This window comes from Mustela erminea, chromosome 14 (genome assembly GCF_009829155.1).
Source record: "Mustela erminea isolate mMusErm1 chromosome 14, mMusErm1.Pri, whole genome shotgun sequence".
In the NCBI taxonomy this organism is placed as follows: domain Eukaryota; kingdom Metazoa; phylum Chordata; class Mammalia; order Carnivora; family Mustelidae; genus Mustela; species Mustela erminea.
The window spans coordinates 60,472,591-60,491,179 of record NC_045627.1 but is presented as its reverse complement, the minus strand read 5'-3'; the positions used below and the strand labels follow the sequence as shown (position 1 = coordinate 60,491,179).

Sequence of the window (18,589 nt, the reverse complement as noted above, 5' to 3'; positions counted from 1 at the left end):
GGTGCCAATTCTAAATTCCAGATTTTTCAAAGATCTGATTCAAGACAGTTTTTAAAATTTTAATTTAACATCTGAAAGGAGAATTTAATACACTTTAATGCTAATACTGTAAACAGAGCACTCTTGACTCACATAAATGACCCAGAGTTAGGTAGGATATAGAACTCATGAAGAGAATGAAGGTGTGAGGGCGACATGTTAAATAAACTTACTGCTTCCTACTTCTCCACACGCAGGTATGACCAGCTCATCAGAGCTAAATTCTACATATTCCAAAACAGTTTTACTTTTCAACTCTGTGTTGTTAGGTAAAGGTAAATATAGTTTTGCCAGTAAACTTGTTCTTTTACTTATCTCATAAACCTAAATATAAAAGAAACAACTGATGGTTCATTGAAAGTATAAAATGGGGGGTGGGGAGCTAAAATGAGAACCCTCAACACATTTTTATTCTTTTTAAAAAAATACTAGCATATAAAATAGGTATTTCTCTAGACCATTTCATCCATATGATTAGGAGAAAGGAAATAATCGTTTAAGTCCTTAAAAATAATGCCTTTTACTTGTTTCAGAGAAAATGAGTTGAATTAAAGGATTACAAAGAGAGGGCTGAGCATAGAGGTACATATAACATAATACTCAAAAAACTTACTTTTGCATAGCACTTTTAAAGTTCTTTATAAAGCCTGATAAAAATGATTAGGAAATAGGCATTACTTTTCCAATTTTATAAATGCAGCAATTGAGTCTCTATATGAAACTACATTAGTTTTTATTATAAATGGTAGAGATCCAGGTTGAATTGCTTAGGAAAAGGGAGATTCACTGGTTCATAGAATCAGAGGACAAGTTAAACAAACTGTGGGAGGTAGGGGAGGGAGAAAGAGTCACAGAAGGAGGAGAAAGGGAGGGGTTGAGTAGACAGCTCCATAGATGTCCACTGGGTACTAGACCCAGGTCTTCTGATTCTGTATGCTGTCTTTTCTACTACCAGTCCATCACTGCCATAACTCTAAACCTAATTTTTAAAAAGATTTTATTTATTTATTTGAGAGAGAGCACAAGAGGGGAGACGATCAGAGGGAGAAGCAGACTCGCTGGGGAGCTGGAAGCCTGATGCAGGACCTGAGCCAAAGGCAGTGGCTTAACCAACTGAGCCACCCAGATGCCCAAACATAATTTTTTTTTTAAACAAAAATTTTATTTTGACCTATACTGTGTTGTCAATATTTGGGAAAATAGTGACGTGTTCAAAGAAGAAGAAAATCAAGGAGGAAAAAAAATGCTTCCTGAAAGGTAAGAATGTGTCAATCAAAAGGATGGTTAATTAGCCAAAAAAGCAGAGTAAAAGGAAAGTCAAAGAAGCAATTATTTTTTCTGCTCATCTAAATATTGTCCCTGCAAGAGTGACTAGAAGTCAGCACACTGGTTCCTTGACAAAGGCATCCCTAACACAGAAAGATATGTAGGGTTTATAGCTAATGGGCTTACAGCAAGTTCAGGCCTATGAAAGAAATTTCCTACTGCAAATCAGTAAACTGGGTAAGTGAAAAGAGGCATAACTATACTGATAACTATATTCAAACGTTACACTGGCATTTTTTATTTTATAGATCAGCCTTGTGATTTGTTTAGGGGACATAGACATTCTTATGGACTGTCAAATCCAGTTTCTGGGACTGCAGGGCTGGAGGCCAGGCCCTGGATAGTAAAGGTGGAGGTAGAGAATTCCACGTTCATGAGTGAAGTCTCCTGGGAGAGCTTTGTCCCCTGAGGGCAGATCTCAAAATCACGGTGTGGCTGGGATGGAGTGTCAAGAATGAAGATGGGCCTTGTAAGTGGGAGAACTAGAATGTTCAAAAGCTCAGAAGTAGGAAATTGCAAGGATGTATGGGGGGGGGGGGGCGGAACCCAAGCAGTTCAGTTTGGCTAAAGTGAAAAATGAATAAAGGGGATGATAAGAAGTAAATTCAAAATGTGGGTCAGAATCTGTTAGGTTAGGCCATATAGATTTATTTTGCAACATTTTCAGTTGCTCATGGTTGGTGCACTTGAATCCCAGCGAGATTCCGTTCTTTCCCTGCCTCTTAGTTTGCTAAGATCATGTCCTAAGTTGTAGATGATGAAGAATTTGAAATACACATTTATCTACTTGGGGGTGGAGGCAAGTTTTATACTTCAACTGGCTGGATTATTCAAAATTTACTTTAGGTACAGTCGGATACTATATTCAGTGTATTTTTTAAATAGAAGTTTCAACAGAGGTACATTTTAAGATGACAGAAACTTGAAGTATAGATGAACAAAATGAATGTAGCCTCTCATCGGGGATAGAAAAAATTATTTTAGGTATTGTAAAAATACCTTTGATTTAGATTTGTAATCATAATTCTCTCCCTACTCCCCAAAGCTCACTCGATGCTCACATATAAAAATATTTATTCCCTCCTAACTTTCCTTTCAGGTCTAGTTGCAAGTTTAACCCCTATGTTAGCCATTAAGACTTCTTATCTAGACTACTTTAATTTTTCTAATTTTTTCCCATTGTCCTATTTTCTTCTCCATTTAGTGGAGGGGTTCTTAGGCTGGGTCTTTGGACAGGGATCAGGAGTCTTTTGTGTGTATGTTCTTTCATCAGATTCTTAAAGGGATCCAAAACATAAATAGATTGAATGAATGAATGAATGAATGACTAAAACCACATACACACATACAAATTCAGCAACACACTGAAAGAGACAATTTGGAGAAATCATTCAATACCAACAATAGCTATGTTACACATTATAGTTTAAATAACCCTCTTCCATCTCATGAGCAAATGAATAGTAGTGCTGATGAAGTCCCAGAACCTAAGTCAGGCTTGAGGAACTGAGTTCTGTGTCTTTGGAAATTGGGCTATTGATAAGGTAACTTCTTTGTTGTAATCTCAAAGAAATTTGCAAACCAAGGGAGACTCCTGTCTTGCAGGATTGCGATCTCAGCAAGTTAACTATTTATCATTTTATGGCAGTCAGGGGTGCCTGAGGAATGCTACACATATGGAGGGGAGCGGATGAAGGGGGGTGGTGCAAGGCGCCAGCTTTTGCTTTGTCCTCAGCCAGCCTCCTGCTCCCTCATCAGTGCTGCACATCCAGGGTTGAGAGGAATTTTAGCAGGAAAGAATGGAAGTATTTAGAAAGCCACAAATCAAATAATTTTGTACTTGTAGCATACAAGACTACTGTTTAGTTATAAATACATTATTTATAAATAGTTTGCCTACCCATAAAGATCCGTCATCTTTAAATAGAAATTACTTGACACATATAACAGTAACTAACAAGAAGCTGAAAATTATGTATGGCATAAAATAAGATACAAAAGTAAATGATGATGGCATACCTCCAAGCAAATTGTTTCAGGCCAGTATATTAACTGAATATTGAAAATCTGCTGAAACATGACTTTAAAATCAAACTGAAGAGGAGATACTGAAGTACAAGAAACCTGTTTATTGTTGTATAGTATTTTAATGAAATATTTAAGCTTCTGAATTTTGGCTCTCCTTTTTTGTTCATGCCTAAAAATTAAATAAATTTTTAAAGGATCCTTGAAAAGCAAAATGGATGCAACATAATGTTCTTTTCAAAATGCATCTAGGCATGTTAAATTATGACCATTTTAGAGGACAAATGTTATCTTTAATCTCAATAACGCTTGCCTATGTGTGGATAAAAGCCTCTCCTACTCAAATGTTCTTTTTTAAGATAAAACTGTACCACCCAGGCACCCTCCCCTCTTTACTTATAACTTCCATTTTATGGCTCATGTTTTCTTAACCTCATTTAGATGGTCCTTTTGTATGCATGTCTTACATAATAATCATCTCGGGTCCTCTTTGGAAATAGGTATAGAACAAATAAAGCATTCCTCCGCTGCTGCACTTTGCTGGTTAGAAAAAGGGTAGTGGTAATTGTGCCTTTGTGTCTGCTACTCTTTAGGTTCATTTTAAATGTAATCATCCATTCAATCATTTCATAAATAAGGATATTTGTTGGACATTTATTACCTTCCAATGCTGTACTAAATGATACACATTCACAATACTCAAAGATGAATTGTTACAAAGGGTCCCATGGGACAGAGATGTTGAAAAGTTGAACTTAGTTCAGGGTTCTAAAGCTGCCATATCCTCTTTAAAGGAGATGAGATCCATGGGCCCAGAGATGGGAGAAATGGGGATCTATACTAGATCTGTTTTTGCGTGCATCTCCTAGGAATAGGGAGAAAACAGCTCAAGGAAAAAGTCACAACTGGGAATGGAAGATGTTCGTTTCAAAGTAGAAAATTGCCCAGAGGATCCTTCAGATACAGAACAGTTTTTATGAAAGCAACAGGTCCCCTTAATAAGCAAGGGCAACCACATAATCTTTTTTTTTTTTTTTTTTACAGTGGCTTTATCTCCTATCTACACCTGAACAAAAATTATTGTCATAGCGAAACAAAAAAACAATCATCAAACCAAATGGGTTTATGTTCTACCTCAGTCATGAATTAGAAGTGTGACCCCGGGCAACTACCCCTTCCATAAGTCTAATTCCCCCATCTCTAAGATAAGGATAATACCGCAGAGCTATATTTGCAATTAAATGAGTAAAAACTTAGTAAAGTGCCCAGCATCTGGTATTCACTTTATTAAAACAATGTAATAGACAACCTATAATAGAGAAATAATCCTTTAAGATGCTTACAGTGAACACCCGGATAAGTTTGTTAATTCTGCAGTAAAAGAAAGATGTGGCATCAAGGTAATTGGCTTTAGTCTTTCAATATCTGTTTCTCCAAGTTCTGAAGCTAAATATGAGAAGCTCTAGAAACCAAAATATAAATACGTAATTTACAATCTAAGTTCACTGCTTAAGACAACTATTCTTAAAATTAAACTTTTTATTTTTTATGTGTGTCATTTTGTTGGGTAACTGTTACAAATACCAAGATTTCCTACTTTACCAAACAATTAAACATTATAACCAGTTAAGAGGAGTTGAATGTTATTTTGTAATATAAATACCTCCTGTTTTTCTCCATTCTTCAGTGCTTTTCCTTCAGTTTCCTTCTCAGCCTCAGACATTTCTAACAGTTCTTCTTGGTTTTGTTCATCGCATTTATTCATTTTTATCCTAATTAATAATAAATATAATTATTCAAAGAAGAAATAGTAGACGTATTTGAGATTTGGTTTTGGTATTGCTAAAACACACACACACACACACACACACACATACATACACACACAACCAATAGCTACAACAAATAATTTTACTATCCAAGGACAATAGTAGTGAGAATAAGAGTGGGTGGTGAGCAGGCAGTACTGGTCCAGAGCTACTGTTCTGGACAAGCTTATGGCATCTGTGGCTCTCCTTTTCTGCTCAGGGGTTCAGAGTGCATGTGCATATCAGATTGGTTTAAAGATGTGGAGGGAAGGAAGCAAGTTTACATGAATTCAGGACTCTACAATAAAGTTTCACATTGGGTAGGTTTAGAAATTGTCAGAAGCACTTTCGCTAAAACCACTGCAACAGAGGGGCGCCTGGGTGGCTCAGTGGGTTAAAGCCTCTGCCTTCAGCTCAGGTCATGATCCCACGGTCCTGGGATCCAGCCCTGCATCAGGCTCTCTGCTCAGTGGGGAGCCTGCTTCCTCCTCTCTCTCCCTGCCTGCCTCTCCACCTACTTGTGATCTCTGCCTGTCAAATAAATAAATAAGATCTTAAAAAAAAAAAAAAAAGACTGCAGCAGAAAGAAAAATCAACAAAGTAAATATCTTTCTTTATAGGCTGAAGTTACACTAACATCTTAACCTCTTTTTTTTTATTTTTAATTTTTTATTTATTTTCAGCATAACAGTATTCATTATTTTTGCACCACACCCAGTGCTCCATGCAATCCGTGCCCTCTATAATACCCACCACCTGGTACCCCGACCTCCCACCCCCCGCCCCTTCAAAACCCTCAGATTGTTTTTCAGAGTCCATAGTCTCTCATGGTTCACCTCCCCTTCCAATTTCCCCCAACTCCCTTCTCCTCTCTAACTCCCCATGTCAATTATCATATGGTTTCACTTATTTGTGGAGCTTAACCTCTTATTTTTTTAAAGATTTTATTGATTCATTTGACAGAGAGATAGAGAGAGAGCACAAGTAAGCAGAGCAGCAGGCAGAGGGAGAGGGGGAAGCAGGCTCCCTCCTGAGCAGAGAGCCCGATGCAGGGCTCAATGCAGGGCTCGATCCCAGGACCCTGGGATCATGACCTGAGCCAAAGGCAGAGGCTTAACCCACTGAGCCACCCAGGCACCCCTCTTACAGTTTTGAAAAAAGACATGAACCATGGAGAGGGAACCAGTTATTCCCACAACAGTTCACAAATAGTTTAAGTGATTAAAAAGTACAGTGTTTAATTGTAACCATCTCCTCCACTAACCATGTTTCTATGACTGTATGTCTCAGCTAGGAGTTTGACTGCGGGGTCTCTGTGCAGCTTTGTAAGGAAGTGCCATACTGCTTTCAAAGGGCTGCAGCACTTGCATTCCCATCAGCAATTCGTTGAGAGCTCCTGCTGCTCAGCACCCTTGTCAGAATTTTTATTGTCTTTTAAATTCCATTTTGTAATGGATTTTTGCCATTCTAAACGGTGTATAGTATGTTCACATTGTGATTTTAATTGACCTCTCTCTATTGACAGGATATGATGCTGAACATCTTTTCATGTGTGCATTTGCCATCCATGGGCCTTCTTTAGAGAAGTATCTGTTCAAATCTTTTGCCCATGTTAAAAATCCAGTTGTCGGGGCACCTGGGTGGCTCAGTGGGTTAAAGCCTCTGCCTTCAGCTCAGGTCATGATCCCAGGGTCCTGGGATGGAGCCCCACGTTTGGCTCTCTGCTTGGCAGGGAGGCTGCTTCCTCCTCTCTCTCTGCCTGCCTCTCTGCCTACTTGTGACCTCTCTCTCTCTCTGTCAAATAAATAAAAATATCTTTTAAAAAAAATCCAGTTGTCTTACTAAGTTATAAGAATTTTTCATTTATTCAAGATATAAGTCCTTTGTTGACTACATCAAATAGCTGTCTAGCTTCTGGATTTTCTCCCAGTTACTATGAATTCCCAGTTATTCGTGGGCAGTTCTTCAGGAGCCCTATAAGAATGAATAGAGCAGCCACTCACCTTCGGAACTGTAACTTTACTGAGGTGCTTGTAAACCCTTGCTGTTGTCGAAGGGATTTTATTTGTTTCCAAGTCCGTAATATACTGTGTAATAGAGAGAAGTCTTTTTCCCTTTCTAAGTCATAGAGCTGTTTTGTATTACTACAACAATAAAGGTAAATCAAAAATACATTGGTGGATTAGAAAGACAAATCATTTAAAATGGCCTGGAAGAATGTATTGCACTAACCCTTCTGGATACCCGCACCTTATGATTTTTTTTTCATTTTATCCACATCTTGATATAGCTACTGAAATTCCATTAAGAGATTAATTCCCTTATGACTTGAAGATTTTTTACTATTCAAAAGTGCTCTGCTAAAATCCAGACTTTTCCAGATGGTCGGGTCATTCTGGAGTATATTTATTATACTTTTTCGAGATTAACAATTGAAATCGTTGCTTCAAATTTAGAGGTACTTTGCTGGATGGTTAGTGATCATATTATTTGGAAACAGGTAATATACTGTTTTAAAAGATACTTATTCTGTTTCATGACTTCACAAACACATTATTAGTATGACAAATTACACTAATTGACTTTCTAATGTTAAATCATACTTGCACTCCTGGAGCGATCCCAATTCACTGTATCATTTGATAGAATTCTGCTTAGCTTATTTGTAATTGTTCATGAATGAAATTGGGTTGCAATAGTTTTTATATTATCAAGTTTTAATTTCAAAGATAAAATAATGTCATATATGAAGTTTAAAATGTGGCATCTTTTTCTATTCTTTGAAAGAGTTTGTGAAAATAGAAGCTATTTTTAAATCAGACACCTCCAACATTTCCTATATCAGAATCACCAGAGGGCCTGCTGAACACAGATTGCCAAGCCCCACCCCAAGTCTGGGATTCAGTAAGGCTGTGGTGGACCTGATAATTTGCATTTTTAACAGGTTTCCAGATGAAGCCGGTGCTGCTGGTCTGGGGAACCACATTTTGAGAATCACTGTTTTAAATGTTCTACAGAATCCTTGTTTTGTCATCCGAGCCTGGAGTTTTCTTTGCAGAAAGATTTCAAATTACTGACTGGATTTCTTTAACAATGATTGAACTACTTAGAGTTTTTTTTTCTTCTTCTTCTCCTTTCACTTCTTGGATATATTCTGTTTTGTATTTTTTTTTTTTAAGGATTTTATTTATTTATTTTAGAGAGAGAGAAAGAAACAGCACAAGTGGGAGGGGCAGGGGAGAGGGAGAGAGAATCTCAAGCAGACTCCCGGCTGAGCATGGAGCCCAATGTGGGGCTTGATCTCATAACTGTGAGATCACGATCCGAGCCAAGATCAAGAGTCAATGCTCAACCAACTGAGCCACCCAGGCACCCCAATTCTGTTTGTTTTTTTGTACAGATTTTTCCTTTCCATGTAAATGTTGACATTCTTAGGCATGAAGTTTTTCAAAGTATACAGCCTCTTAAGTAATGTCCCCCTTTCTGTCCTGACATTGTGTATTGTATATTTGCGTTATTTTTCTTTTTAGGATTTTATTTATTTATTTGACACAGAGAGAGGGAGAGAGCACAAGCAGGGGCAGCAGAAGAGGGAGAAGCAGGTTCCCTGCTGAGCAGATAGCCTGATGTGGGGCTTGATTCCAGAACCCTGGGATCATGACCTCGGCTGAAGGCAGACACTTAACCAACTGAGTCACCCAAGTGCCCCATGCTGTTTCTTTTCTTGATCAGCTTTTCCAGAGTTTATCAATTTCTTTTTTAATTTTTTTAAAAAATATTTTATTTATTTGACAGACAGAGATCACAAGTAGGCAGAGAGGTAAGGAGAGAGAGAGGAGGAAGCAGGCTTCCCACAGAGCAGAGAGCCCGATGTGGGGTTCCATCCTAGGACTCTGGGATCATGACCTGAGCCAAAGGCAGAATCTTTAACGTACTGAGCCACTGAGGTGCCCCAGAGTTTATCAATTTTTACCAAACATTTGAGTTTCCTTATTCTATCATAGCTATCTTATTAATTTCTGCTCTTTCATTCCTTCTATCCTTTTTCCTAGCTTAAGTATGCTTAGCTCATTAATTTTCAACCTTTCCTTTTCTCTAATGTGTATTTAAATAAACAAATATCCCTCTAAGTACTATTTTAACTGTACCACAAATTTTGATATATATTTGTTCTTAATCAGTAAATTCAAAAATCTTTCCTAATTATCAATGATATCTTCTCTGAAAAATAGATTATTTTAGACATGTATTTCTTAATTTCCAAACATATGGAGATTTCTAGTTATATTTTTGTATTAGATTTCTTTCTGCATTGAATGATTTAAATCAGTTGACTATACTGAGACTTTGTCATTTATTGAAATAACAGAAGATCAACTTTTGTAATATTGAGTAATATTCCATGATGTGTATCTACCACATCTTATTTATTCATTCATCTGTTGATGGACACCTAGGTTGCTCCATATGGATTTTTAAAATTTTAATCCAGTCTACTAATCTAGACAAAAATGGAGCACTCAGTCCATTTAGATATATTTAGGTTTAACTCCATTTTCTTTTGTTTTCTACTTGTCTCATCTGCTTCTATGTTCCTTTTTCTCTCTTTTCTTGCTTTCCTTTGGATTGTTTCAGTATTTTCATATTGTCTCATTTTCCTCTTATATTGATTTGAGAGATATATCTTTTTTCTTTTCTTTTAAATGTTATAAGTTACAATATAAGCCCTTGATTTATCAAAGTCTAATATTAAGCTTTACCTTTACTCACCTCCTCAAAATATTTAATTACACTTACACTCCTCCATTTTTTACTCCATTCTAGAAGATATTTGAACTCTCTCTATATTTTTGTACCCCATGAGACAGCATTACATCATTTGTTCACTGAGACCTACCTATATATTTTCCACTTTTTTGCTCCTCAATCCTTCTTCTTTTTTTTTTTTTTTAAATACTGTAAGCCTATATTCCTTAGAATTTCACATCTGTGGAAAATCTCTGAGCTAGGGTTAAATTTTTGCACTTCCAGAAAGAGTATTTCTCGACTTTGCCAATTATCTGCTGTCACTACTGATTTGGGGCTATTTTAAGTTAAATTCTAAATCTGGTATTTTAGGGATGCCTGGGTAGCTCAGCTGGTTAAGCATCTGCCTTTGGCTCAGGTCATGATCCCAGGGTCCTGGGACTGAGTCTCATATCGGGCTCCTTGTTTGGCAGGGAGCCTGCTTCTACTTCAGCCTGCTGCTCCCCCTGCTTGTGTTCATTCTCTCTCTCTGACAAATACATAAATAAATACTTAGAAAAAAATTAAAGCTGATATCATAGACCACGTAAGTACTATAAATTCAGATTATAAATCTGCATGAATGCTGGCTTGTGGTTATGAATTTTCAAAGGAACATTTTCCTCCTCCTGTCTAGTGACAAAGTCAAAGACAAGTTTCTTTGTTATCTCTTTTATATTACCCCTTCATGAGGTTTAACACCCATTAGAGAGTGATCTCCTGTTAGACTTTCCAATTAAGTTGAACTTGGCTTTATCTTCTGGCATTCTGTGAAGCTGTCTGAATGACAGCTCAAGGTAACTATCCTTAGGTAAAAGCTGGCTCTACACCTCACTAATTTTTATGATTTCTCCTTTCACTTTGTTTTTGGCTTTTGCAGATTCCTTACTTTTCTGCCATCTCGGCAATACGTTTATAAAGATAGTATTTGTATTTTATCAGACATTTTTGGTTGTTTTCATTAAAGGAGCTGTTCATGAAATCCAGTCTACTAGAAATAGAAGCCTACTGCCATTTATTCCTTCAGCAAATATTCACTGGATGCCTACTGCATTCCAGGCATTGTGCTGGGTAAGGGTGATACAGAGATAAATAAACATTCTCTCTGGGTTCAAGCTGCTTACAGACATGTAAATTAACTAATGCAATAAAATGTTTAGGTATTATAATAGAAGTCCACACAGCTAGAGTATGGGTTTAAGTAAGAGAATAAAAGGTGGTAATAGGGAAAAACCTCAGAGTATGTGACACTCAATTCAAATCAGTGAACACATAATAAATATCTTATGTGATAAGAAATATTTTGGGTGATGGTAACTAATATCCCAGGAGAGAAAAATACAGAACAAATTAAATAATTATAAATGTGATGAATATTATGAAAGAGGAAATATATAAATGCTATGTGACTATACAAAAAAAAAAAAGAGAGGGAGAATTTAATCTAATCTAATGGGCAAGTAAGAGCCCCCTGAGAAAATAATATGCAATTGAATACAATGTATATGTTGACTTAGTATTAGACAGAAAACATGAGAGAACCTTCTAGAAACAAGAGACATTTAAAACAAGATATATAGGGGGCACCTGGGTGGCTCAGTGGGTTAAGCCTTTGCCTTCAGCTCAGGTCATGATCTCCGGGTCCTGGGATTGAGCCCACATCAGGCTCTCTGCTTAGCGGGGAGCCTGCTTTCCTCTCTCTCTCTCTACCTGCCTCTCTGCCTACTTATGATCTCTGTCTGTCAAATGAATAAATAAAATCTTAAAAAAAAAAAAAACAAGATATATAGATATAAGAGAGTCCATTTAGGGCACTGAACTATGAAGTTCCAAAGCAGAGAGTCCCTACTATGAGGCTGGAGAGGTAAGTAGGAATCAGATTGCACAGGGCCTTACAGATAATGCTAAAGTTATTAAATTTTATTGTAGAGGTAATAGAAAGCCATTATTACTAATAGCCATCTATTACTAATAGAATTAGCAATACATATTATACATGTGATGTGGTTTTAATATACATAGAAAATCACTTTGGTTTCACTATGAAGCATGGCTTTAAAAGAGGTATTTTAGGGGTGCCTGGGTGGCTCAGTGGTTTAAGTCTCTGCCTTCGGCTCAGGTCATGATCTCAGGATCCTGAGATCGAGCCCCACATCAGGCTCTCTGCTCAGCTGGGGGCCTGCTTCCCCCCCCCGCCCCGCCTGCCTCTCTGCCTACTTGTGCTCTCTGTCAAATAAATAAATAAAATCTTAAAAACAAATGAAAGAGGTATTTTAGAAGACTGTATAGTCGGGCTATGACATAAGCACCTGAAATAAAGCAGAATCAATGGGAATGGTTACAGGTTGGATGTGAGGGATGAAAAGACAGACAAGAAGGGGGTCATGAATGACTTACAACTTTCTATCCTGGGTACCAGCTGATTGTGGGTTCCAGGCAGGTACTTAGTAGACAGACAGTCATTAAATGTTAAAAATATATATTTTCTAATAGAAACACTGTTTTTTCAAATGTCCACAGACTACTCTTTGCAGCATTTCAACACCACTCCAAAAATTTTCCTGAATGGAAATCTATTACATTGCTTTCTTTTGCTTTGATAAAGCAATGACCTCTTCAATAACCCTCCTACACACATATACACAAGCACACACACATAGAGGTAGACCCTTATTTACCACCATCAGACCCCATCTAAAGCCTACTTTTCTATTTCTTGCATTAAAGCTTACCTGTTCTAAGGGAAACAAAAGCAAAAATGAACTACTGGGACTTCATCAAGATCAAAAGCTTCTGCACAGCAAAGGAAACAGTCAACAACACTAAAAGGCAACCCATAGAATGGGAGAAGATATTTGCAAATAACATTTCGGATAAAGGGCTAGTATCCAAGATCTATTAAGAACTTATCAAACTCAACACCCAAAAAACAAATAATCCAGTCAAGAAATAGGTGGAAGACATGAACAGACATTTTTCCAAAGAAGACATACAAATGGCCAACCAACACATTAAAAAATGTTTCACATCACTCATCATCAGGGAAATACAAATCAAAACCACAGTGAGATACTACCTCACGCCAGTCAGAATGGCTAAAATTAACAAGTCAGGAAACAACAGATGCTGGAGAGGATGCGGAAGAAGGGGAACCCTCTTTCACTGTTGGTAGGAATGAAAACTGGTGCAACCACTCTGGAAAACTGTATGGAGTTCCTCAAGAACATCAAAATAGAACTACCTTACAACCCAGCAATTGCAGTACCAGGTATTTACCCCAAAGATACAACGAATATAATGATCCAAAGGGGCACCTGTGCCCCAATGTTTATAGCAGCAATGTCCACAACAGCCAAACTGTGGGAAGAGCCCAGATGTCCATAGACAGATGAATGGATAAAGAACATGTGGTATATATACAATGGAATATTACTCAGCCATCAGAAAGGATGAAAATTAACCATTTATATCGATGTGGATGAAATTGGAGGGTATTATGCTGAGCAAAATAAGTCAACCAGAGAAAGACAATTTTTTTAAAAGGTTGCCCAGGACACCCCCCCCCCTTTTTTTTTTAAGATTTTATTTATTTATTTGACAGAGAGAGATCACAAGTAGGAAGAGAGGCAGGCAGAGAGAGAGAGTGGGAAGCAGGCTCCCTGCTGAGCAGAGTGCCTGATGAGGGGCTTGATCCCAGGACCCTGAGATCATGACCTGAGCCTAAGGCAGAGGCTTAACCCACCTAGCCATCCAGGCGCCCCGAGAAAGACAATTTTCATATGGTTTTATTCATATGTGGAATATAAGAAACAGCACAGAGGATAAGAGGGGAAGGGAGTGAAGACTGAATGGGATGTCATCAGGGAGGCAGAAAAGCCATAAGATACTCTTAACTATAGGAAACAAACTGAGGGTTGCTGGAGGGGAGGTCCAGGGGGGAAGGTGTAATTGCGTGAGGGGCATTAAGGAGGGCACATGATGTGACGAGAACTGGTTATTATACACAGCTGATGAATTACTGAACTCTACATCTAAAACTACTGATGTACTCTATGTTGGATAATTGAATTTAAATTAAAAAAATAAAGCTTACTTGTTCTGTGTACATTATGCCAATGTCTATTCTTTGCCTTTAATTTTAGTTAATCTTATTTAAAAAACACCAATTTATCGTTTTGTAAATACTGATGGCTTCTATTCATTCATTCACTCATTCATTCATTCAAGTAATATATAGAGGGCTCATTATGTGCCAGGCCTTGTGCAAGGTGTATGTCAACCTTCTCAAGTAACATTGTTTGCATTTAACTAGATTATTCTAGGAAACCAATTATTAGAGACTGTTGTCTCTAGAGGTTGTAAAGCCACATCAGCTCAACGGGCAGGGAAATTCTTTAACTACCAAACCACTCTCTTACATAGACAATTACTGTATCTTTATGCACAGGTGAACTTTCTATCCAGTAAGTACCTCCCTGTGAGTTTTCCTGCTTTTGGAGATCTTGACAAATAATTATGTTTTGTCTTAGAATTATTTTTCCAGTTATTTCATACTTTCTTCTCTTCCCAACTATTCTATAAGCTAATGATTCCCAACTTTAAGACCATGTTTTTTTTTCAGGGGTTCTTAAATCTATGTGCTCTTTGAGTATTACCTTTAAACTGAATTAGTAATACATATTGTACATGTGTATATATAGACTAATTCTCAAATATATACAAATGCTTGAGACTAATATGATCCTAAAAATGTTAGTGAACTTAGGGTGGTTTATAATTAACATGTGCTTTTTTTAAATCAATGGATATTAAAATTACAACTACTTTCACGTGACACTTTATGAAATATTTTTACACAAAACTGGGTCTTAAGGAAAGGCTGGAGCCACTTCTGTAATTGCCTAAAGACTAGGGACCTTGTCTTTTCCTTATTTTACATCTTCCATAGCAACTGCAATACTCAGCTTAAAGAAGTTATTTTTAAACGGTTAGTATATATATTTATGGTCTCAAACCTACCTTATCTGCCAATAATAATCTTGTAAAGATTTTTTGGTCAGCTGGCTTCTTTCCAAGTTTTCATTTGCTAATTTGGTAGCATCTGTCAGTGCTTTCAGCTACAACAAAGAAAAGAGCTTTTTTGTGTATCTCATCCACTGTTACCAGCACTCCAATCTCTCCAAAGGTCTAGGTGTGTGCAACAGAAGCACAACTGCATAACTTTTTGTGTATTTCTGTCTTATCTTCCAAAATATATTTCATATAAGCACCTTGGAGTAGAACTGAGAAGAGCATCAATATCTAAGGAATAAATATTATACCTAGAGCCTTCCAGGTAATCAGTTCATCAATTAATGTAAAAAAATACCAATTAATCAAGATGGTAGATTGAGCACAGGAATCTACCTTATTTTCCACCTAAAATCCCATGGTTAGAGAAAAGATATGTTTATCTGTCTTAACCATATCCACTGCTAACATCACATCCATATCTATACATGTATATTTATAAATGTTTATATCTTTATCTCCCTATAAAAAATAAATGAATAACATAGAAAAACAAGAAAAAATAAGATCAAGAGAAGAAGATACTGAGGAAAGCAAAAAGATAGAAATATCCACAGAGAATATTCATAGAGAAATAAAACTGGAGGAAACTGTACCCTAAAACATTTGGAGGAGAAATCTGTCACAGTTAGGGACAGTTTGTAGGAACTCCAAGACTAGAGCCAATTAATATGAACCTTTACTGGAAGAAATCAGAGAAGACCTCAACAAACATGAAGACATACTATAGTTCTGGATAAGGGAATATAACTTTTATAAAGATAAAAGTTTCTTTCAAAATTAATATAATATAATATAATCATAGTAAATATGATAATCAAATTTTAAAAAACAGAAGTTGACAGGCTAATTCTTAAGTTCATATGGACAATCAAATCTTTGAGAACACACAAAAACATTCTAGGAAAAAATGAGGAGTCACTTGTTTTACTACACTATAATTTAATAATAAAGTAATTAAAATAGGGCAAGACGAGGGGTGTCTGGGTGGCTCAGTTGGTTAAGCGTCCACCTTTGGCTCAGGTCATGATCCCAGGGTCCTGCCCTGGTCAGACTCTCTGCTCAGTAGGGAGCCCGCTTTTCCCTCTGCTGCTCCCCCTGCTTGTGCGCTCGCTCTCTCTCTTTCAAGTAAATAATTCTTTTAAATCTAAAAAAAAAAAAAAAAAGTAGGGCAGGACTAGACTATTATATCAATGGAATAAATAGTTCTTAAATCTATAAAATATATTAAACTAGTTTACAATAAAGGCAGAATTTTAAATTAGTAGGAAATTATGGTGTTTGGCTAACCTTTGGGGGGAAAGAAACTGAACTGAATCTCACAAGCCGCCAATACGACGACTAGACAGAATATAAGTCTAGAAATTATGCATGCACACACATATTATTAGAATATATAAAAATAACTATAATTTTGGTCTCTCAGACACTATTGGTTGCACTTGAAAGGTCATTTTTCTTGGATGGCAGGACCCTGATTTTGTTCAATTGCTTAATTATCTTCCATGTGTTTCAGAGGTAAACCCTGATTAGCCATTTGTAGCAATTTCATTCTTTTTGCTAGTGCTGGTTGAGACATGATCATGTGAGATAACTCTAGCCAATGAGACTGGAGGGGAAATCTGCCCAGATGCGAGGGGGAAGGCTGAAGAGGGCTCTCAGGTGAGGTACTATGCATACTGTGTGTCTGGTCAGCTGCCTTGAACTGGAGCAGCCCAGGTAGTTTACCTGACAGGAGCAAACGAGGTCAATTTGCTGAAGATGAACATTAGAAAGGGAGGGAAAAAGCTAGGGTTGTTGGTGGTATTGTTGAAGCACCAAATCAGCCAACCCTAGAGTTGCCCTAACTTTGGACTTGTGATATAGGAGGTAATAACTTTTCCTTACTGTTTAAAGCCATTGAAACATTTGCTTTCCTCTTGAAAGCAACTGAAATGCTGACTGATACACTTGGGGTAGAGAAGGTCTTAGGAAGCAAACAACAAAACCTAAAATACACAAGGGAAAAGATGGAAAGATTTGGCCTCACTAAAAATTTTAATGTTTGCCAAGATACATAAAAAATGAAATTAAAAAGCAAGTAAATGAGAGGTACAAATTCATAAAAAATAATCAGTGGGTACTCATTTGATTTTTTCCCCCACACTTTCATGTAACCTTTATGCTGTCATTGGATGATTGGGTTATTCATTTTTAGACTGACTTTTCACATTTTATATGAGATTCAAGATCTAATATTTTCATCAAAAATACTTTACTAGACTTAAAACAACCATATGGCTCTTTTAAATAGTAATCTTTTCAAATACTCTTCTTGAGTCATAGGACCAAGAATACCAATGATTAGCAAACCATCTCTAAGTGCTAAATATCCTGCAGGATATGTTTGAGGCTACCTCCCTGGTCAGTCAACTCCCAGAGTTTCTTTTCAAAGAAACTGAAAGAAACTATTGCTCCAATTGGTTAAATATTTAAAATGATAAGGGAATATGTTCTAGGATAGCTTGCTCTGTACTATTTGTTTTCTCTTTCAATATTAAATCTTCAGCTCTATAAATATAATGGAAGCCATTCTCACCTTCTCATAAAGCAGCTGAGGTAAATTCTGTTGCTTCCTGTCCTGAAAGCACTCATAAAGTTGAAGCAGCCTAGCACATAATACTTGTTCTTGATTGAAGAGAGGATGATGGCTGAATTGTAAACCCACAATATTGAGATCTAATTGGTACATTTCCCTTTGACCTTCCATTTTGTTCCTAATAGAGCTTTCCAGATCAGGTTTCACTGCCTTTTAAAGAAAAATACCTACACAATGTTAATTTGATTCTTTGTATTTCTTTTGAAATTATAAGTGACTTTTCTTTATAAAAGTAACACGTTAATTATAAGAAAATTAAGGGATGTAGAAAATCAATAAACAATAATTTGGTCCTTCTTCCTTGAAATTACGACCCCTGATTTCATTAAATATATTTACATTACATCCACTTTAATCATCTTGCTATAATTTATGTCATATACCTTACTGTCGTGTGCTGGTAGAGTTTAGACTTTCAGGTTATAAGCCCTGCCAATGATTTCCTAAAGCAACACTATGACAAATGGTGTTTAGATCCTTTAGGAGTTATGATCTAATAGTTATCTATGGGTGAGAGTTAAGTAGTAAACCCTTACTAAAACATTGTTCCTATGTGATATATTGTTAACCCCCTGGAAAATTCCCTGGACAGGCTTGGAACCTCCAAGCAAGTACTAAGGAAACAATTTTTCTTTATACATGAGACTGTCTCCATTTGTATACCAGATTGCCCTTAAATTAGCTGAAGTCTTTAGGCCTTAATATATACAAAATGATTCAAATATGTTTTAGAACCCTATTCTGAATTTAAGCACATTTGCTTGAATATGTATGTGACTGGTTTTTTAGTGATGTAATTTGAGAGGGTTAACGGGTTACTAGGCATGCATAGTCTAGTTTGTAAGTCTAGCCACCTCCAATAAGATCCATGACTGCGTCCCCCTGAAAAAGAGAGCAC

General features: G+C 36.8%; 1 protein-coding gene across 9 annotated transcripts in view; it reads right to left on the bottom strand.

Moving 5' to 3' along the window:
- Positions 1 to 18,589, bottom strand: part of CC2D2B (coiled-coil and C2 domain containing 2B) — a 103,186-nt gene that overhangs the window by 62,933 nt on the left and 21,664 nt on the right. For 6 of the 9 annotated variants that reach the window (XM_032313161.1, XM_032313158.1, XM_032313164.1 and 3 more), the window contains 7 exons: positions 17,632 to 17,841; positions 15,003 to 15,100; positions 7,202 to 7,342; positions 5,054 to 5,162; positions 4,734 to 4,852; positions 3,385 to 3,562; positions 213 to 363 (listed from right to left, as the gene is read on the bottom strand). In XM_032313161.1, the coding sequence (XP_032169052.1) occupies positions 213 to 363; positions 3,385 to 3,562; positions 4,734 to 4,852; positions 5,054 to 5,162; positions 7,202 to 7,342; positions 15,003 to 15,100; positions 17,632 to 17,841 (1,006 nt within the window). Of the gene's footprint in view, positions 1 to 212; positions 364 to 3,384; positions 3,563 to 4,733; positions 4,853 to 5,053; positions 5,163 to 7,201; positions 7,343 to 15,002; positions 15,101 to 17,631; positions 17,859 to 18,589 lie in introns of all 9 variants that reach the window. The other 3 variants (XM_032313167.1, XM_032313163.1, XM_032313166.1) reach the window with 3 other exon arrangements.